The 16,546-nt window shown below is 49.7% G+C and overlaps 1 protein-coding gene across 3 annotated transcripts in view; it reads left to right on the top strand.

The window, feature by feature from the left end:
* LOC119177237 (innexin unc-9) overlaps positions 1-16,546 on the top strand; it is a 73,792-nt gene that overhangs the window by 42,649 nt on the left and 14,597 nt on the right. For all 3 annotated transcript variants that reach the window (XM_037428660.2, XM_037428662.2, XM_075878319.1), the window contains exons 2-3: positions 3,970-5,990; positions 6,051-6,094. In XM_037428660.2, the coding sequence (XP_037284557.1) occupies positions 4,246-5,646 (1,401 nt within the window). In that variant the 5' untranslated portion in view covers positions 3,970-4,245 and the 3' untranslated portion in view covers positions 5,647-5,990; positions 6,051-6,094. The remainder of the gene's footprint in view (positions 1-3,969; positions 5,991-6,050; positions 6,095-16,546) is intronic.

Below are 16,546 nucleotides of genomic sequence, written 5' to 3'. Positions count from 1 at the left end.
GCCATCTGGTTGCAGTGTTGACTATCCAAATTCTCGCATATATTTAGCACCACTTCGTAATGTTTCGCTTGATAAAAAATGACAAGAGTCACCTTCGATCAGCATGCTTTGCATAGCATTGATTCCCAAGTTACATGGGTCTGCGTCATTTTTTTTTTTGTGGGCAGTAGCGAATGGCGAAATGTATGCCACGAAATGATGTTCATTTGGTATTGTACAGCGCCAATACTGTGAAAGCAATCGAGTAGTTCTTATAAAAAGCATTATGCTAAAACACTACGAAAATGCAGGAAAATATTAGTTGGCCTCGCGCCGCTCGGCCTCCTGAAAGCTTCGCAGCGCTTGCGGAGAGCAAGGATTGAACGCAAATGCGCCAACTCGCACAGCAGCGCACCACGCGGGCGCCGCCGGCAGTACTAAGCTGCGGGGCCATCTCCTAGCCCGCGCTCAGCACACTAGGCAGTATATTTCTAGACACTGTAGCGTAACGAGTGGGTCGTCCAATGCTCCAACCCATTACAAAAGCTTGTTTTTGTTCACCCATTAACTCTGGCGCATGCCCACTTCAGGCATAATGCCTCATTGTTGTCAGCCACTGCATGAACAATTGACACAAAATTCCTTGCAAGTGTTTAGTGGATACCACACTTCTCAGTAGAATGACGAAATATAGCGCAGCGAAGGCAGGCATACTACCAAAAAACTTTATTAACAATGCCTTAGTGGGTATCAAGCAAGTGTGCTTGCACTAGTTACCCAATGAGTGTTCATAGAGAAGGCTCTGAAAGGCCGCTCTTCGAGCTTTCGCTGTGACTGCGATGAGCCTCACACGCATGCCTGGCGTTTTTTTTCTTGAATCACTTTGTAATCACGAGGAAACATTAGAATACCTTACTTTTCGTGAGACCTTTCGTTTGAATGTAAAAAAAAAAACAGTGCACAAAAACACAATGTCGAGCCGTGGAGGGTGGGAGGAGGTGTGTTTTCCCACCAAGATTGTTACTATCAAGACTGCAACAAACGTAAAGGAAGGTCCTCACTGAACGTCGGCCAGAGACGTACGCTGGAGACCTGCTTTTTCCTTCTGCGTCAAAAACTTCGCACAATTTGTGGTGTAGAAGCGACCTGTCCCATTCGTTTCCGTTGGCGCTTGCGGTTGCTTCGTCACATTCGTCGGTGATATCAAACCGAAGCTGCCTTTCACCGATCGGTTTCACAGAATCTGCGGTGTACAAGTGACTTGTCCCATTCGTTTTCATTCGCGCTTGCGGTTCCTTCGTCACATTCGTCAGTGGCGTCAAACCGAAGCTGTTCACTGATAGGTTTCGCTCATGGCAATAGCTTTATTTCCCGCCTGGCTTGCGTAAAGCCAATCCAAAAGAGTCTCGATATACAGACAAATATTGCGAATAAAAAACGGGTAACTGGGCCCTCTAGAACATAAATTTGTCAAAGTGCGGCGGGGGTTCCCCTTCGGCCAACTGCTTGCTCCCCATTTTTTTCTTGAACCTTCGACGCTCCTTCAATGTCCCTGTTCTCTGCATGGTCATTTTGTTACTTAGTCTTGCATGCTGCTTTAAACTTTGGCACGACGTATTGCACGACTTTCTATTCTCCGGCATGATGCTTTACCTTTTCTGTAGTAATGTAGGTTTGTTGCCTCGTCTTGAAATTATGTCAAGGAACAGCAGGCATGCAGTTTGACCAAGGGATACATAAGCGCGTTGCATAAAAAATAAGGCGAAGCTAATTTTGTGCGCTAATGATTACTTAAGCGGAAGTAGGACAACACTAAATAGTATTGAACGTCTCGATATGCTTTACTGCTTGAAGCTGCAACTTTTTCAGCTTGATTGAAGTTGCAAGGTGAACTTGTTGGTACGGCATATTTGGAAAACGATGGTAGCTTTAAGAAACATGATGCAAGACGGTGACAAAAAGATGTAGCGCCGCGCGTGTGTCTCTTTGTTGCATTCTTGTGCCCTGTTTCTTTGTGCTACCATTATTATCTGAATTTGTGAGCTCCTCGGCGCCATGTTTATTTCCCATCAGTCACACTGCACGCCGCTGTTCCTAAGTTCTTATACTGCCAGGTGTTTCTGCAAACGGCTGTTTCGGATGAGTGCGTTTAATTGTGAGGGGGGAGGCACAATCCCGGTAATTTTTTCTGGCCTCCCAGCTTAGGGATTGAGAAAGTAAGAAGTAATGAACACTAAAATGAACTCAGGTAATGATACAGCTAAGCATTGACACCAATGGTGCGTTGTAATCACAGGATTTAAGTCAGCCAGTTCGCACAGCAGGATCGCACAGCTGAAAGAAGCTATGTCAGCACGCTGGTTCACTTTCGGTTTGATGAGAAGCGAGGTAGTGTAATACTATAGTGCGTAATGTTTGCACAATTTAACGCGGTGTGGATTTGTGGTGGCACCCCATGAGTGCTTCGGTAACTATGCCGTCCACGAATGCTCAAATCACTCAGGGGTCGTCGTTCTACGCCTAAGATGTAATACAAAGTCTATCCCGGAATTCGCCCTGAGAAGAGTGAGTAACTTTTAGCTGTCTTTGCAACGTAAAATATCAAGCTCCTTGCCGTGTGCAGTGCTATAATATTCAGCTCACATGTTTGCAGGAGCCTTCACTACCGATGGGCCGTGTTTTCCCTCTATATTCAAAAATAGCTGCTGGGCCCCTTTAAAACCACAATTGAGAAGGTGTGCTTTTATACTGATGGCACATCCGGGGAAGACGAATGAAATGGCGTGGGTGCCACTAGCTGTAAAGCAGGCTTTCGCGGTAAACTTCAAAAGCACATTAATACGCTCTTCAAAAACACTGTAGGAGCGAGTACAGTGTATGTCAAATGATTCAATTCAGCCCCAACGTCAGAATGGACGATTTATATAGGTAATTTGGTAGTTATAGTTAGTTACTAATAGGAATGTATAAATCGTCGTGTCACATTGTTTTATGTGGGAAATATGAGACTGCAGTACGAGATTTCACTTAGGAGCCAGCATTCTTACCGTAAGACATACGTATGCTGACTTGCAAATAGACGATAACACCTACATTGCCCTTTACAGCTCACATACTTCTAAAGAAAGAATAGCAATATGCTTACATGAAGATTCACGAAATTACTGCCACACTTGTATGTATGGTGGTGGAACTGTCATTTTTAGTAAGTGAAGTTTCTAGTAAATTTGGTAACACTTACCAAGCAAGCATTTTGGCGTTTTGGGGGCTACCTGGTCAGTAACATTTGTCAATTAAACTTGACGAAACAGAGGTGGATCGGGTTAGTTGGTACGCCATTACTACTGACATGAGCCTTAGCACTAAGGCAAAGACGATGGACACAGTCAAAGACAAAGGCCAGTGCTCGTCCCCGCCACTGTTCACCATCCTTAGCTTAGCGTTTTTTTATAGATCTCACTAGTAGTCATGGCTAGAAGAAATCTTACGGAAGAATTGCGAACCTGTTCCTGTTTTAACAAGTTGTCTTAGGCTAGAAATGCTTGCAAGAGCAAATTTCATCTGATCTTTGTGCTTGACATATATATTGCAAAGCCTGCTGGCCAATGACATCGAGCACTTACGAAGGAAAAGGCTCATGAATTAACTCGTGTGCTCAATTCATTATGTTTGAATCTCTAAGTGTTCTTAGCCATGGGTGGTTGCTTTCACTAGCCATGTGCTCAGCGTAAGGATTAGCTGGAACTGGCTGTTGTATACGAACAACTCCGTAGCTTAAGATGTTTCATGTATAAGGCCCGATTAAGTGCATTACAGTAACGAATTCCGAGTAGCAATACGGTGTTACCTACGTTATGGTCACATCTGGTGGAAGGGAAGAAAATGCTATATAGTTCACCGAAGTGTTGTCAGGTTGTGAGAACGAGCCTCCACGTCCTCGGGTTTGGCGTTTTGCTAACAGTGTGCCACGGTGCGCATGCGCGGTCGCAGGTGAGTGGGGCCATGGCGGCCGGGCAGCGCAGCGCCGCTAAGGCGGCCTGGCTGCTGCAGGTGGCATGCTAGCCCGGGCTGCCATGCGCCAGCGCAGCGGTCCCGGCAGCAGCAGCAGCAGCGTGAGAGCGGCGGCGGCGGCGGCACCGGCGGCGGGGGCCCGGGCGACCCAGAGCGGCCAGCAGGCACCGCGGCGTTCGCGCAGCGCCCCGAAGCGTCACCACGGATCACGCGCAGGCGCCGCACGACCATCAGCCGGCTGGCGAAGGCAAGAGCATGTCCTTCCTGTTCCGCTTCCACGACCTGATCGGAGGCATCCATGTGCCCATCGACGACGGCGTGGACAAGCTGAACCGCAAGTACACCTTGGTGGTGTTCCTGTTCTTGGCGCTTCCCATCTTTACGCGCCAGTACATCGGCGACCCAATCGAGTGCTTCACGCCGACTTATTTCACGGACGCCCAGGCGCGCTTTGTCAACAGCTACTGCTGGACAGCCTCCACCTACTACCTGGTGAGCGACGCCGAGGGCGACGAGGCGGCCGAAGCTCCGCCGCGAGAGCCGCCGGACCCGCGTGTGCAGCCTGAGGAGCTAGACTACGCGGGCTTTGAAACCCCGCCGGCCGGTGGCGCCGAGCGCCTGCGTCGCGTGCACGTCTCATACTACCAGTGGGCGCCGCTGATCCTGCTCGTGCAGGGCTGCTGCTTTCATCTGCCCTTCGTACTGTGGGGCGCGTGCGCGCACAGCGCGGGCGTCAAGCTGCGCCGGCTGCTCAAGCGGGCCTCGGACATCGCCAGCCTGCCGCCGGGCTGCCAGCAGCGCGAGGCCCTCCTGTCCGAGTTCGTGGACCAGTTCCACACGCTGGTGGCCGGCAGCGCGGGCTGCTGCACGGACCCGGCCTGCGGCCTCCCACTCGCCTGCCGCTGCGTGGGCGGCCCCACGCGCTACCTCTGCCTACTCTACCTGCTGGTCAAATCGCTCTACGTGCTCAACGTGGGCCTCCAGTTCCTGCTGCTCACGGCCTTCCTGGGCCGCGGCTTCTTGCGCCACGGCCTCGAGCTGGCACGACGGCTGGCCGCCGATGGCGACTGGTGGAACTCGCCACGGTTCCCGCTGCAGACGCTGTGCCAGGTGCGAGCCGCGCTCCAGGGCGGCCTGCGCACCTACCTCTGCCGCTGCGTACTGCCCATCAACGTGTTCAACGAGAAGATCTTCTCCGTCGTATGGTTCTACCTGGCACTCCTGCTGCCGCTGAACCTGGCCAGCCTGCTGCTCTGGCTGTGGCGCTGCTTCCGCTGCAACCGGTTCGCCTTCGTGCGGCTCTGCCTCTGGAGGACCCGCATGGTGAGCCTGGGCGAGCTGTCGCGCGTCTCGCGCAAGATCGCCGTCAACTACCTGGGCTGGGACGGCGTGTTCGTGCTGCGCCTCATCGAGAACAACCATGGCAGCGCCATGGCCACCGTCATCCTGGGCCGCCTGTACGACTTCTACGCCAACCAGATGAAGGCGCAGGACGACGGCTCCGACGTGGAGCTGGGCCCCATGCCGCCCTCGGTGGCCGCCCAACAGACCGGCACCATGCACCCGTGCCACGGCGCGCCCTGTCACGGCGGCGCGGCCGCGCCCTGCGCCCACCAGTTCGGTGCCAGGCGGCCCGGGGGCTACTGGGGCAAGTGAGCGCGCAGCAGGGACCTAGCCAGTTACCGTAGCCGGCCCTACGGCCGCTAGGCTCGCCTAGAGCACACACATGTATCCCAGAGAGGGCCGCCCTCGCTATGCAAGCCCGGCGAGGCGGCTTCCATACCGCCTCGCGCGCGGCACCGTGTATCTCTATCGCCCCGGGCCCTGCTGCGGCCGCTGGCCCCAATGGCAGCCAGACCCCTTGGTACCGCCTGGGGGCGCCTCTCTCTCTCGAGGGGGCCGCCCCGACTAGTAGCTCGCCAGGGGCCGCTTACCGCCAGCGGTGCGAGGACCGCCGCCGCCGCGCAAGGACCGCCGCTCTCCGGGCAGCCTGCATGCAGGTGAGGCACGTGTCTGCCGCACTGCTGGCGTCCGCTTCACGCCTTCTCTCCCCGCCGCAGGCAGAGCCTTCCAGCCCGGACGACGACGGCCAGGACCACACGAGGTGAACACCAACTCCTCCCCTCTGCTCGCGATCAGTCTGACCGTTGCGGACGCTCCTCGGCTACAATGTCAGTCAGTGCACATGAAATTGCACGGCGAGCCGTTGATGCCGGGTGCACAAGTTCTTTGTTTCTCGCGTTCCGCACGCATGCGTAAACGTGGTGTCGCAGCCATTAGCAATATTTTTTTTTCTAAAGCTTGCAGCTTCCATCGTCCTGTCGTTCAGTCTCCTTGAGTTAAAATCATTGTTATCGCTGTAACCACGTCAAGTCTGACCTGACGTGGAAGCAGTGGTTTACGACGGGTGTAATACACCAGTGAATGAGAAACAGAGCTCTCACTACGTGTATATTGCTCTTGAGATGATTGCTCGACGTCACGTTTTCCTTGTATCTGCGCGCTTTGGTGGTAAACGCGCCATTAATACCTATAGTGTGTTTAAACGTAAGTGCTTAAATTTCCTCTGAGTTACGAATATGACAAACATGGCGCATCGGTGCTGCGTATGGTGCTAGGTGGACATGTAGGAAGGTGGATGGATCGAATAAACAATAGGTGAAGAAATCGGCTACAAAATGCTAAGCCTCGCTAATGCTTACACTATCATTTGAAGCTTACGATATATATATATATATATATATATATATATATATATATATATATATATATATATATATATATATATATATATATATATATATGAAGACAGTATATGTGCAGCGGCAACCTGTATTGGTGCGTTCAGTATTTACTGTAATATTTGTTTCTAATGATGAGCAGTCCTTGGGAGGCCTCTTATAGCCCCACAAGCGTGTAAAAATAAACAAATACAATCTACTACACGAATAGTGCATACGATAGTGTTGCATGTCGTGCATATCAGCTGGTGGACTCATATGAACGGACCCTCTGATGGTCACAGTCTTGGAAGACTTGTATGAGCCTAATGCCACCATATCTGTAAATTAGTGGATAAATTACCTTATATCTACCCGTAGTTTTGAGTTTTGCCTCAGGTCTTCCTCCTTACAAAGCCTAAGTTATACACTGGAATGAACTGCGTGTGTTCAGTTGTTTTCTTTTTTTTAAGGCCCCATGCTCAGAAACTTCTTCATAAGCACCAGGAACTCATGAAACCTGTCATTGGTTAGCGTTATTTTCTGTTGACTAGCCGGCTTTGCTAAAGCTATAGAGCACAATGATTTTCGAAAAATTTATCTTACGAACAATTGTAGTGTAAGGCATTTTCTTTATATTGCCCCATTTAACATGCAGAGCAGAGCTCGCGCAGCCAGAAAGGAAGACGAAGCTCTTGCCCGGTCCTTTTTACGAGCGCCTTTCATTTTAATTAAAGTGAGCTCTTCTATATCGGACTCCTCCTGTGTCTGCGTCGAGACACTGGTGGAGGTGCTGGGTACATGTCCAGGACACCTTCCAACAGCCCGGGATCTAGTCCACAAAGACTTCCGCTCGTTGAAACACCCGTTCACCACGCCAGCCGCCGCCTGTTAGGCCAGAGCCCAGAGTTCGGTCCTTGGACGGAAAACATGACCACGCCCGGAAGCAGTTGCCCCACCTTGACGAGCCCAAGCACGACACAGGTGACTGTTTTAACCCCTAAAACTCCTGTGGACATCCATGGCAACGCATATAAGGACACAGATGACTGGCTTGAGGAGTTCGAGCGCACAGCCAACGTTAACGGGTGGAACGCCAGACAGAAGTTGGGGTACGTGTATTTCCCTCTTCAAGACGGGGCTCGCACATGGTTCACGAATCGCGTGTGGTCAACGTGGGACGAGTTCCGGCGGACGTTCCTGGACACCTTCGCAAACACCGAAAGGCGGGAGCATGCACAGCGACTCCTTGAATCACGGATTCAAAAGCCCAACGAGTCTGTTGCTATGTTTGTTGAGGACATGGCTCGTCTCTTTCTTCGAGCCGATCCCGATATGCCCGAGAACAGAAAGATCAGCCACCTCATGCGCGGTGTTAAAGAGCAGCTGTTTGCTGGTCTCGTGCGGAACCCATCTTCAAGCGTCGACGAATTTTTGAAGGAGGTGACCGCCATCGAACGCACACTGCAGCTACGCTACCGCCAGTACGACCGCCCAAACAACAGCGGACAAATCAGCGCAACCGCCGTGACCACTGTGACCCCTGACGAGCGTTCTTTGCGTGACCTGATACGCGAAATTGTGCAAGAAGAGGTGAAGAAGCTCGCCGCCACACCGAATGACTGCGCGATTGCGTCGGTCACAGAAGTTGTTCGCCAAGAAATAAGGCAAGCGCTTTCACTTCCCGAGCCGAACGCTGAAATAGTTCGGCTAACATATGCAGATATTCTCCGTCGACAGCCTAGATCTAACGTGCCGCCACCTCAGCAGTACCACCAGCAACAGCTGCCGACAGTGCCTTGGTACTACAAGGAAACGTCGACGCCGATGCGGACCCCACTCCGCAAAACCGACGTATGGCATACCCCTGACTACAAGCCCCTGTGCTTGTGGGGAAGCAGGCCGCATCGTGCGGTATTGTCCTCATCGCGTTGCCGGGTATCAAGGATTTCCGTCCACTACCCCTCGTTGCTATTTCGACGGAAGACGCAACGTTGATACGAGCACGATGATCCCGCGGGACGTTTCTCCTGGGTTCCGGTCATGCTCGCCCTCCCCTGGTCATTTTCTCCAATCTAATAGAGGTAGCACCACGGACATGGCGAGAGGAAGATCTCCCAGTCCACGCCGGGGAAACTAAAAGCAGCGACCTTAAGGGGGAAGGTTGCGAATTGCCGAAGAGTTGAAAATCACCCATTACCGCCGCACGAAGCGCCGCACATTTTGAATGAACCAACGAAAGACGAAATTGTCACCGCCGACATTACACTTTCAATTGACGGTCACGACGTGACCGCACTGGTAGACACTGGTGCGGACATTTCAATAATGAGTGCGAATCTGGCTGACAAACTGAAGAAGGTAAAAATGGAATGGACGGGGCGGCAAATTAGAAGAGCCGGAGGCCAGCTACTGACGCCTACTGGAAAGTGCACCGCACGAATCAAGATCGGGGATTCATCATTCGTCGCAACCTTCGTTATTCTTTCTGAGTGTTGTAAACAGGCCATCTTGGGTATGGATTTCTTGAGGGAGGACGGTGCCATCATAAATATACCGGACGGTGTACTGACCTTCTCTGCGGACCATAGCGCAGCGCTGCAGCGCAAGCCCATGCGCGTGATTGACGACGTGACCATGCCACCGTTGTCATGCCGCCTCGTCTCTGTCACGTGTAACACGCAGCATACTGGAGAAGGTGTCGCGGAACAAATATCGACGCATTTACTCTCTCGAGGAATCGCCATTGCCAGAAGTCTCGTCAGTGTAGTGTCTGGGCAAGCAGAGGTCCTGTTGACGAACTTCAGCAACGAGCGTCGACACATTACAGAGGGTACCACAGTTGCATACTGCAAAGAAATTGTAGAATTCCGCGAGTGCTTCGCAGTACAACAGGCAGAGACGCCGGCCGCTTCAATACCACTGCCTGTCGACGTGAGCACAGATTTATCGCCAGCTCAGAGGCAGAGTCTTCTAGATATTCTCGGCCAGTTTGAAGATTGTTTTTCGTCGACCTCGAGGGTAAATCAAACGCCACTGACAAAGCACCGAATTAAAACGGAAGAGACGGCAAGACCGATTCGACAAAACCCATACCGCGTGGCACCGAAAGAACGCGAAGCAATCCAAGAACAAGTCCAGAAAATGCTCAATGATGACACCATTCAGCCGTCAAAAAGCCCTTGGGCATCACCGGTAGTGCTAGTTAGGAACAAAGATGGCAGCTTACGCTTCTGTGTGGACTACCGCAAGCTGAACCGCGTGACAAAGAAAGACGTATACCCACTACCGCGTATTGACGATTCTCTTGACAGGCTGAGGCATGCACGCTTTTTCTCGTCGATGGACCTGAAAAGCGGTTATTGGCAAATAGAGGTCGATGAGCGGGGCAGAGAAAAGACTGCTTTTGTTACGCCTGACGGGCTTTACGAGTTTAAAGTCTTGCCCTTCGGATTGTGCTCAGCCCCAGCAACATTTCAGAGACTGATGGATACCGTCCTATCAGGCCTTAAGTGGCAGACGTGCCTGGTATACCTCGACGACGTCATTGTTTTCTCACCAACATTCGAGGAACATCTAAGTCGGCTGCTATTAGTATTTCGAGCAATACGGTCCGCTGGCTTAACGCTGAAACCTGAGAAATGTCATTTCGGTTTCAAGAAACTCCGATTCTTAGGACATGTGGTGAGCTATGAAAATGTTCGTCCGGACTCCGACAAGATCGACGCCGTCTGAAAATTTCCGGTGCCAACAGAAAAGAAGGCCGTAAGACGTTTTCTTGGCCTTTGCGCCTACTACCGCAGGTTTATCGCCAATTTCTCGCACATAGCGTCGCCCTTAACACGCATAACGAGAGAGGATTCCTTTTCGCCCCATTTTTATGGGGCGAAAAGGAACAAGCAGCATTTGACGGTTTACGACAGCGCCTGCAGACACCACCTGTGCTTGCTCACTTTGACGAGGACGCTCCAACCATGATCCACACCGATGCCAGCAACATAGGTTTAGGCGCTGTACTCGTCCAGTGGCAAGACTCAGCCGAGAGAGTGATTGCATATGCAAGTAGGACGCTTTCCCGTGCCGAGTCCAATTATTCCACAACGAAAAAGGAATGTCTTGCTGTAGTATGGGCAGTTTTGAAGTTTCGCCCATACCTCTACGGCCGTCCCTTCCACGTAGTCAGCGACCACCACTCCCTTTGCTGGCTGACCAACTTGAAGGACCCATCCGGTCAGCTAGCGCGCTGGAGCTTACGCCTACAAGAATTCGATATGACGGTCGTCTATAAGTCGGGACGGCAGCACTCTGATGCTGATTGCTTATCCAGGTCGCCCATAAAGCAAGACGATGTCTCAGAAGATGATGACATGGCATTTTTAGGAGTGGTCGACACAGTCACCATTTTGTCTAAGCAGAAAGAAGACAGTGAGTTGCTTCTTCTTATTAATTTCCTTAACGGCCAGTCTACAAGCGTTCCCAAGATATTTGCAAGGAGCCTGCCATCATTCTGCTTGCGCAGTGGTGTCCTATACAAGAAGAACTTTGCCCCCAGTGGAAATGCCCACTTACTTGTTGTCCGGACATCCATTCGCGATGAGATCCTGAGCGCTTACCACGATGAGCCAACTTCCGGCTACCTCGGATACACGCGCACATTGGCCAGAATTCAACAGAAGTACTACTGGCCGAAGCTTCCAGATACTGTAAAGCATTACGTCCGCACGTGCCTCGATTGTCAACGACGAAAATCGCCACCTTTAAAACCAGCCGGATTGTTGCAACCAGTTCAAGTGCCCACCATGCCTTTTGCACAAATCGGAATGGACCTCCTTGGACCTTTTCCGACTTCGCATACTGGAAACAAGTGGGAAATTGTCGCTACGGACTATCTTACTCGCTACGCAGAAACAAAGGCTTTATCAAGTGGAACCGCAGTAGAAGCGGCATGATGTTTCATCGAAAATAGTGTTCTGAGGCATGGTGCTCCTAGAATTATAATAACGGACAGAGGTACCGCTTTCACGGCCATGCTCCTCAAGTCAGTACTTGAGTTGAGTGGAACAGCGCATCGAAAAACTACGTCCTACCACCCACAAACCAACGGCTTAACAGAACGCCTCAACAAGACAATTGCTGATATGCTCAGTATGTACATCGACGTGGATCATAAAAATTGGGACGACGTTCCACCATACGTGACGTTTGCCTATAATACGGCGCAGCAGGAAACTACACGGAGCACGCCATTTAGTCTTCTTTATGGCCGTGAAGTAACGACAATGCTTGATGCCATGTTGCTGCACGACTGTGACGATACAGACACAGATGTTCAAGCCTCTACCCAACGAGCTGAAGAGGCGCGGAAGCTAGCATGCGTGCGAATCGCCCGACAGCAGAGTAACGACGCACAACGTTATAACCTGCGACACCGATACGTCACTTATCAACCAGGCGAGCAAGTGTGGGTCTGGCGCCCTATTCGCCGACGCGGCCTTTCTGAAAAGTTACTGAAGAAGTACTTTGGTCCCTACAATGTTGTACGACGCCTAAGTGACGTGAATTATGAGGTCATCCCTGACAGTTCCTCGCGAGCTCAAAAAATCTGAAATCGTGCACGTTGTGCGGATGAAACCATATTGCAGAGAGCCAGTTGCGTAATACGTCAACTACATACACTGCGTATTCTATAGCCGAGCATCGGGTCGATGCTCTTCCTAGAGGGAGGCAAATGCCGCATTCAACCTGCAGAGGAGAGCTCGCGCAGCCAGAAAGGAAGACGAAGCTCTTGCCCGGTGCTCTTTACGAGCGCCTTTCATTTTAATTAAAGTGAGCTATTCTATATCAGACTCCTGCTGTGTCTGCGTCGTGACAATATTGGCCCATTTAGGTAGGCGTTCTGATGATTTGAACAATTTCTCGTCGCTACAGATTTGCTGCCTTCAAAGTTACCAAGCAGTACCTTGAAAATGGTGTGAATGTCTTGTTCTATCTCTCGTGTCCATCTTGCTTGCTTTCATTAGCTTCTGTAGTGTTGTAGCGCTTACCAAGATTTGGGTCAACAGCGTAACGTTTCAGGCGAATTGGTATGACATCTACGTAGTTTTCCTGTGCATTTGTGTCCCACGTCTACTGTGTGCTGGTCATTTCGTGCGCCGAAAGCTACATCGATTTCGTCAACCAAGTAGCTTATGTTGATGTCCTTGTTTTGCCAGTTCTTTTCAGGGGCTACTCGTATATTTTCGTATTTTACAACGAAAGGTATTATGAGAAGACAAAAAGGGTCACGCGCACCCTAGTTGTCCGCGGCCGCTGGTGCTCGTAACCACTATCGCGTGAAATAAGGAAACAAAGTAAATGAGAAACACCAAAGACACAATGGAATTCAAACTTGGGTACCCTCCGTGCCAGCCCAGTATTCTACCACAGCTATGCCGGGGCTTCCAACTCCTTTACAAACTGGCATTGGGTCATCACGGTGGGGGACAAAAACTTCCTCTGCCCCGATGTGGTGGTCTAGTGGCTAAGGTACTCGGCTGCTGACCCGCAGGTCACGGGATCGAATCCCGGCGTCGGCGGCTGCATTTTCGATGGAGGCGAAAATGCTGAGGACCGTGTGCTCATATTTGGGTGCACGTTAAAGAACCCCAGGTGGTCGAAATTTTCGGAGCCCTCCTCTACGGCGTCTCTCATAATGATATGATGGTTTTGGGACGTTAAACCCCACATATCAATCAGCAAAAACTTCCACTGCTACAAGATAACAGACTTTTGGGCCAGTTGGTTTGTTATGTTCAATGAAGTCATGGCGCTCAAAAGACAGAGACCAAGCTCGTCGAGGCACAATCAAGATATATACTGGATGCCATATACTGAAATACCATGCCACATATACCCAAATTTACGGCCTTTGACTGATTTTAGCACCGTGGGCTGCACGGTTACTGCGCCCATCGCTGGAGGCCGCCATGTGCCCGCATGCGGTCGCGCGATCTCACTTAAAGGGGACCTGAAAAACTTTTCGAAGTAACCATGGAATGAGTTCACCGTAACAGCTTATTGCCTCATGAATTCAACGCCGCAAAAATTTTAAGAATCCGACCAGCGGGAGTGGAGTTACAAAGGTTTGTCGCATGCTGCAATTACATTCTCTCTTCTCTCGTCCCGACGATAGCTCTGGAAGCTGAGCAGGGTTGGATGGGAGGGGCAAACAAAAAACGTCACTCGCGCCTCGTGTCCTTGAGCAATTTTTTTCTTCGAATACGCGGCTTTTTCAGTACTATCGCGCTCGCACGCGTGGAAAGTGACAGCCTCTCGCAGCCACCTCTGGAACAACTCAGTGCGCCATGTTCAACTCAGCCAATGACTGATAGATGGGCTTATTTTGCTTATTTTCCGTGATTTGTCGAGAGAAGGGAAAGCTTTTTTTAAGCTGACTTTGATAATTGATTGTGAATTCCAGGCCGCATGCTGTGCTTAATATTTGATTCGCGTGTTGTCGGGAGCCTCAACTACCGATCGGTAGCATTTTCTGACCATGCTCAAAAGGTGTCACAGGGCCTCTTTAAGGTTAGCTGCGTGTTCATAGAAAGAAAAAGCGCTCAAGGTAACGACGCGTGCGTGATGTAACATCCTTCCCCCGTGCCACCAGGCCTCCATGCTTCGATTTTAGCGTCTTCGTCGGGACAAGTGAGAAAGCATTTACAGCGTGCGATGCATCTCTGTCTCTCTGCTCGTATTTGGAGGATTCTAAAATACTTGCCGTGGTCGATTCGTGAGGCAATAAACTTGCTTAGTGAAGCCATTTTATGGCTACTTCGAAAATGGTCGCTAAGTTCCTTGAAGCTTTTCTTTCATAAGCACTTGCTTTCGGTCAGCCGCCTTCGCTGAGTGTGTGTAAACATTACAATTAGCTAAAATTTCCGCTAACAAACAATTTAGTTACACCGAATTTTCGTGAATATAGCATCAGCCTAGATAGATAGATAGATAGATAGATAGATAGATAGATAGATAGATAGATAGATAGATAGATAGATAGATAGATAGATAGATAGATAGATAGATAGATAGATAGATAGATAGATAGTGTTCCGTTTCTAAACATGCACTGACACTCCACAGTATACGCGGCCAGCATTTCACCTCCATTGAAATGTGACCGCCGCGGCCGGGGTCGTCCGCAGCCGAGCACCGTAACCGCTACAATACTACTGTGGCCTGCGGTCAGTGTTTGCAAAAGTATTATAAGACACGAGCTTATCCTAAATCTACGTAATAAGCAACCGTGATAGCCAGCAATCACTGCCGAGTATAGTAAATCAATAGAAAAAAACATACACAAACGAAAAACTCGCACTTTAAACCAAAACAGTGAAGGCAAAGTCGATGTATTGAACAAGCCCACATAGTAAGCTTTGTTGTTCTGTCGATCATATATGCTGCAGAAAATAATCATTAATAACAGGCAAGGTGTCACGCGTGTACAGACACGCATTAACAGATGATGATGATAGTGATACAACGTTCGCGGGATGAACTGCGCAGGCAGTGGTGAGTGAGCCCTCAGAGCCTCCTCTCCCTTCAACATTCATAATAAAATTTGATATAACACACACTCCAATGCCAGGCACGCGGAAATAGAGCAACTACATGCACGCCATTACAAAGTACCAGTCTAAACGGCTTTATTGAAGACGCTACCTCAACTAACGGCGTAGTAAAATATTATGCGCTGGTTAAATATGACAGCAGAATCTATGAAACGTTCGGATTTCTCATCGGAAGCTTCCATTTCCCCCTTCCTGCCATTTTGTTTGGCAGCACTTATAGTATTATAGCGCTTGTCTGTCAGTCGTTTTTGTCTGTTGATATATTGTCAATTTTTATACCTTACTCTAATCGTCGTTGCATCGTATTCCAGACTCACTAATCCTACTACTCATAACAAACCTTTGCTGCACAAAACAAAAATAATAATAGAAAAAGTCAATATTTCTCGGAAAGTGAAGTAGCGCGATAGAAACGCATTAGAAGGATTCACATTGTCCATTCTTGAAAGTGATCCAGTAAAGAAGGCGTCAATGTTTTGCCACAACGATAGTTCTTATTTTTGGTATGTTAAATCACGTGACTTAACAGTAGTTGTCATCTGCCTTGCTTGCATTTTTTTGCTTGAAAGCTGGTCTCTGGGCCTTTTTCTATCAAGATTGATATTCCACGCTGAAGACGGGCATGTTGTTCGTGACCTGGAAGCATAGGTCACGCAGGATCATTCAGACTCAGATCAAGCCATGAGCCTGATCAAGTGCATGTGAGTAATATTTTGGAGAGCTTGAGTCCAAGTGAGTCTGGTAGGGAAACTTTTGGTGAGAGCGTGTCCTAGTGCGTCCGATTGAGGAAACCATTAGTGAGTTGGGGTCCGAATGAGCCCCAAGCGCAAAATAGATTTTTTAGATATTTTTGAGTAAGTTTCCTTTTTTGTTGCCGACTTATGCCTGGAAGTACCGGGCGCGCGGCGCTAATGCAAGAAAAGGCACTCAAAATGGATGATGAATAATATTGGACAAAAATATACCCTTTTTTACTTGCTCTTTCTGCAGAGTGTAAATTTAATGTTAATATTGTCCCTACATGGTGTGTTGCACATTGTCTCTTATGCAAACTCATGCAGATGTGAACACGTATCACTCGGTCACCATTAACAATAGCTTTTATAGCGATAGCATGGTTAAGAGCGGCTAACAAAAGCGAACACATGCATCTCGTTGCTTATGGCTTTTCTGTGACGACGCGTCCTTCAAAATTAGACTCGCGGAGACAGCGCTAATGAAGCAAGC

This window comes from Rhipicephalus microplus, chromosome X, assembly GCF_043290135.1.
Source record: "Rhipicephalus microplus isolate Deutch F79 chromosome X, USDA_Rmic, whole genome shotgun sequence".
NCBI lineage: Eukaryota > Metazoa > Arthropoda > Arachnida > Ixodida > Ixodidae > Rhipicephalus > Rhipicephalus microplus.
This window is presented reverse-complemented; position numbering and strand designations above follow the sequence as displayed.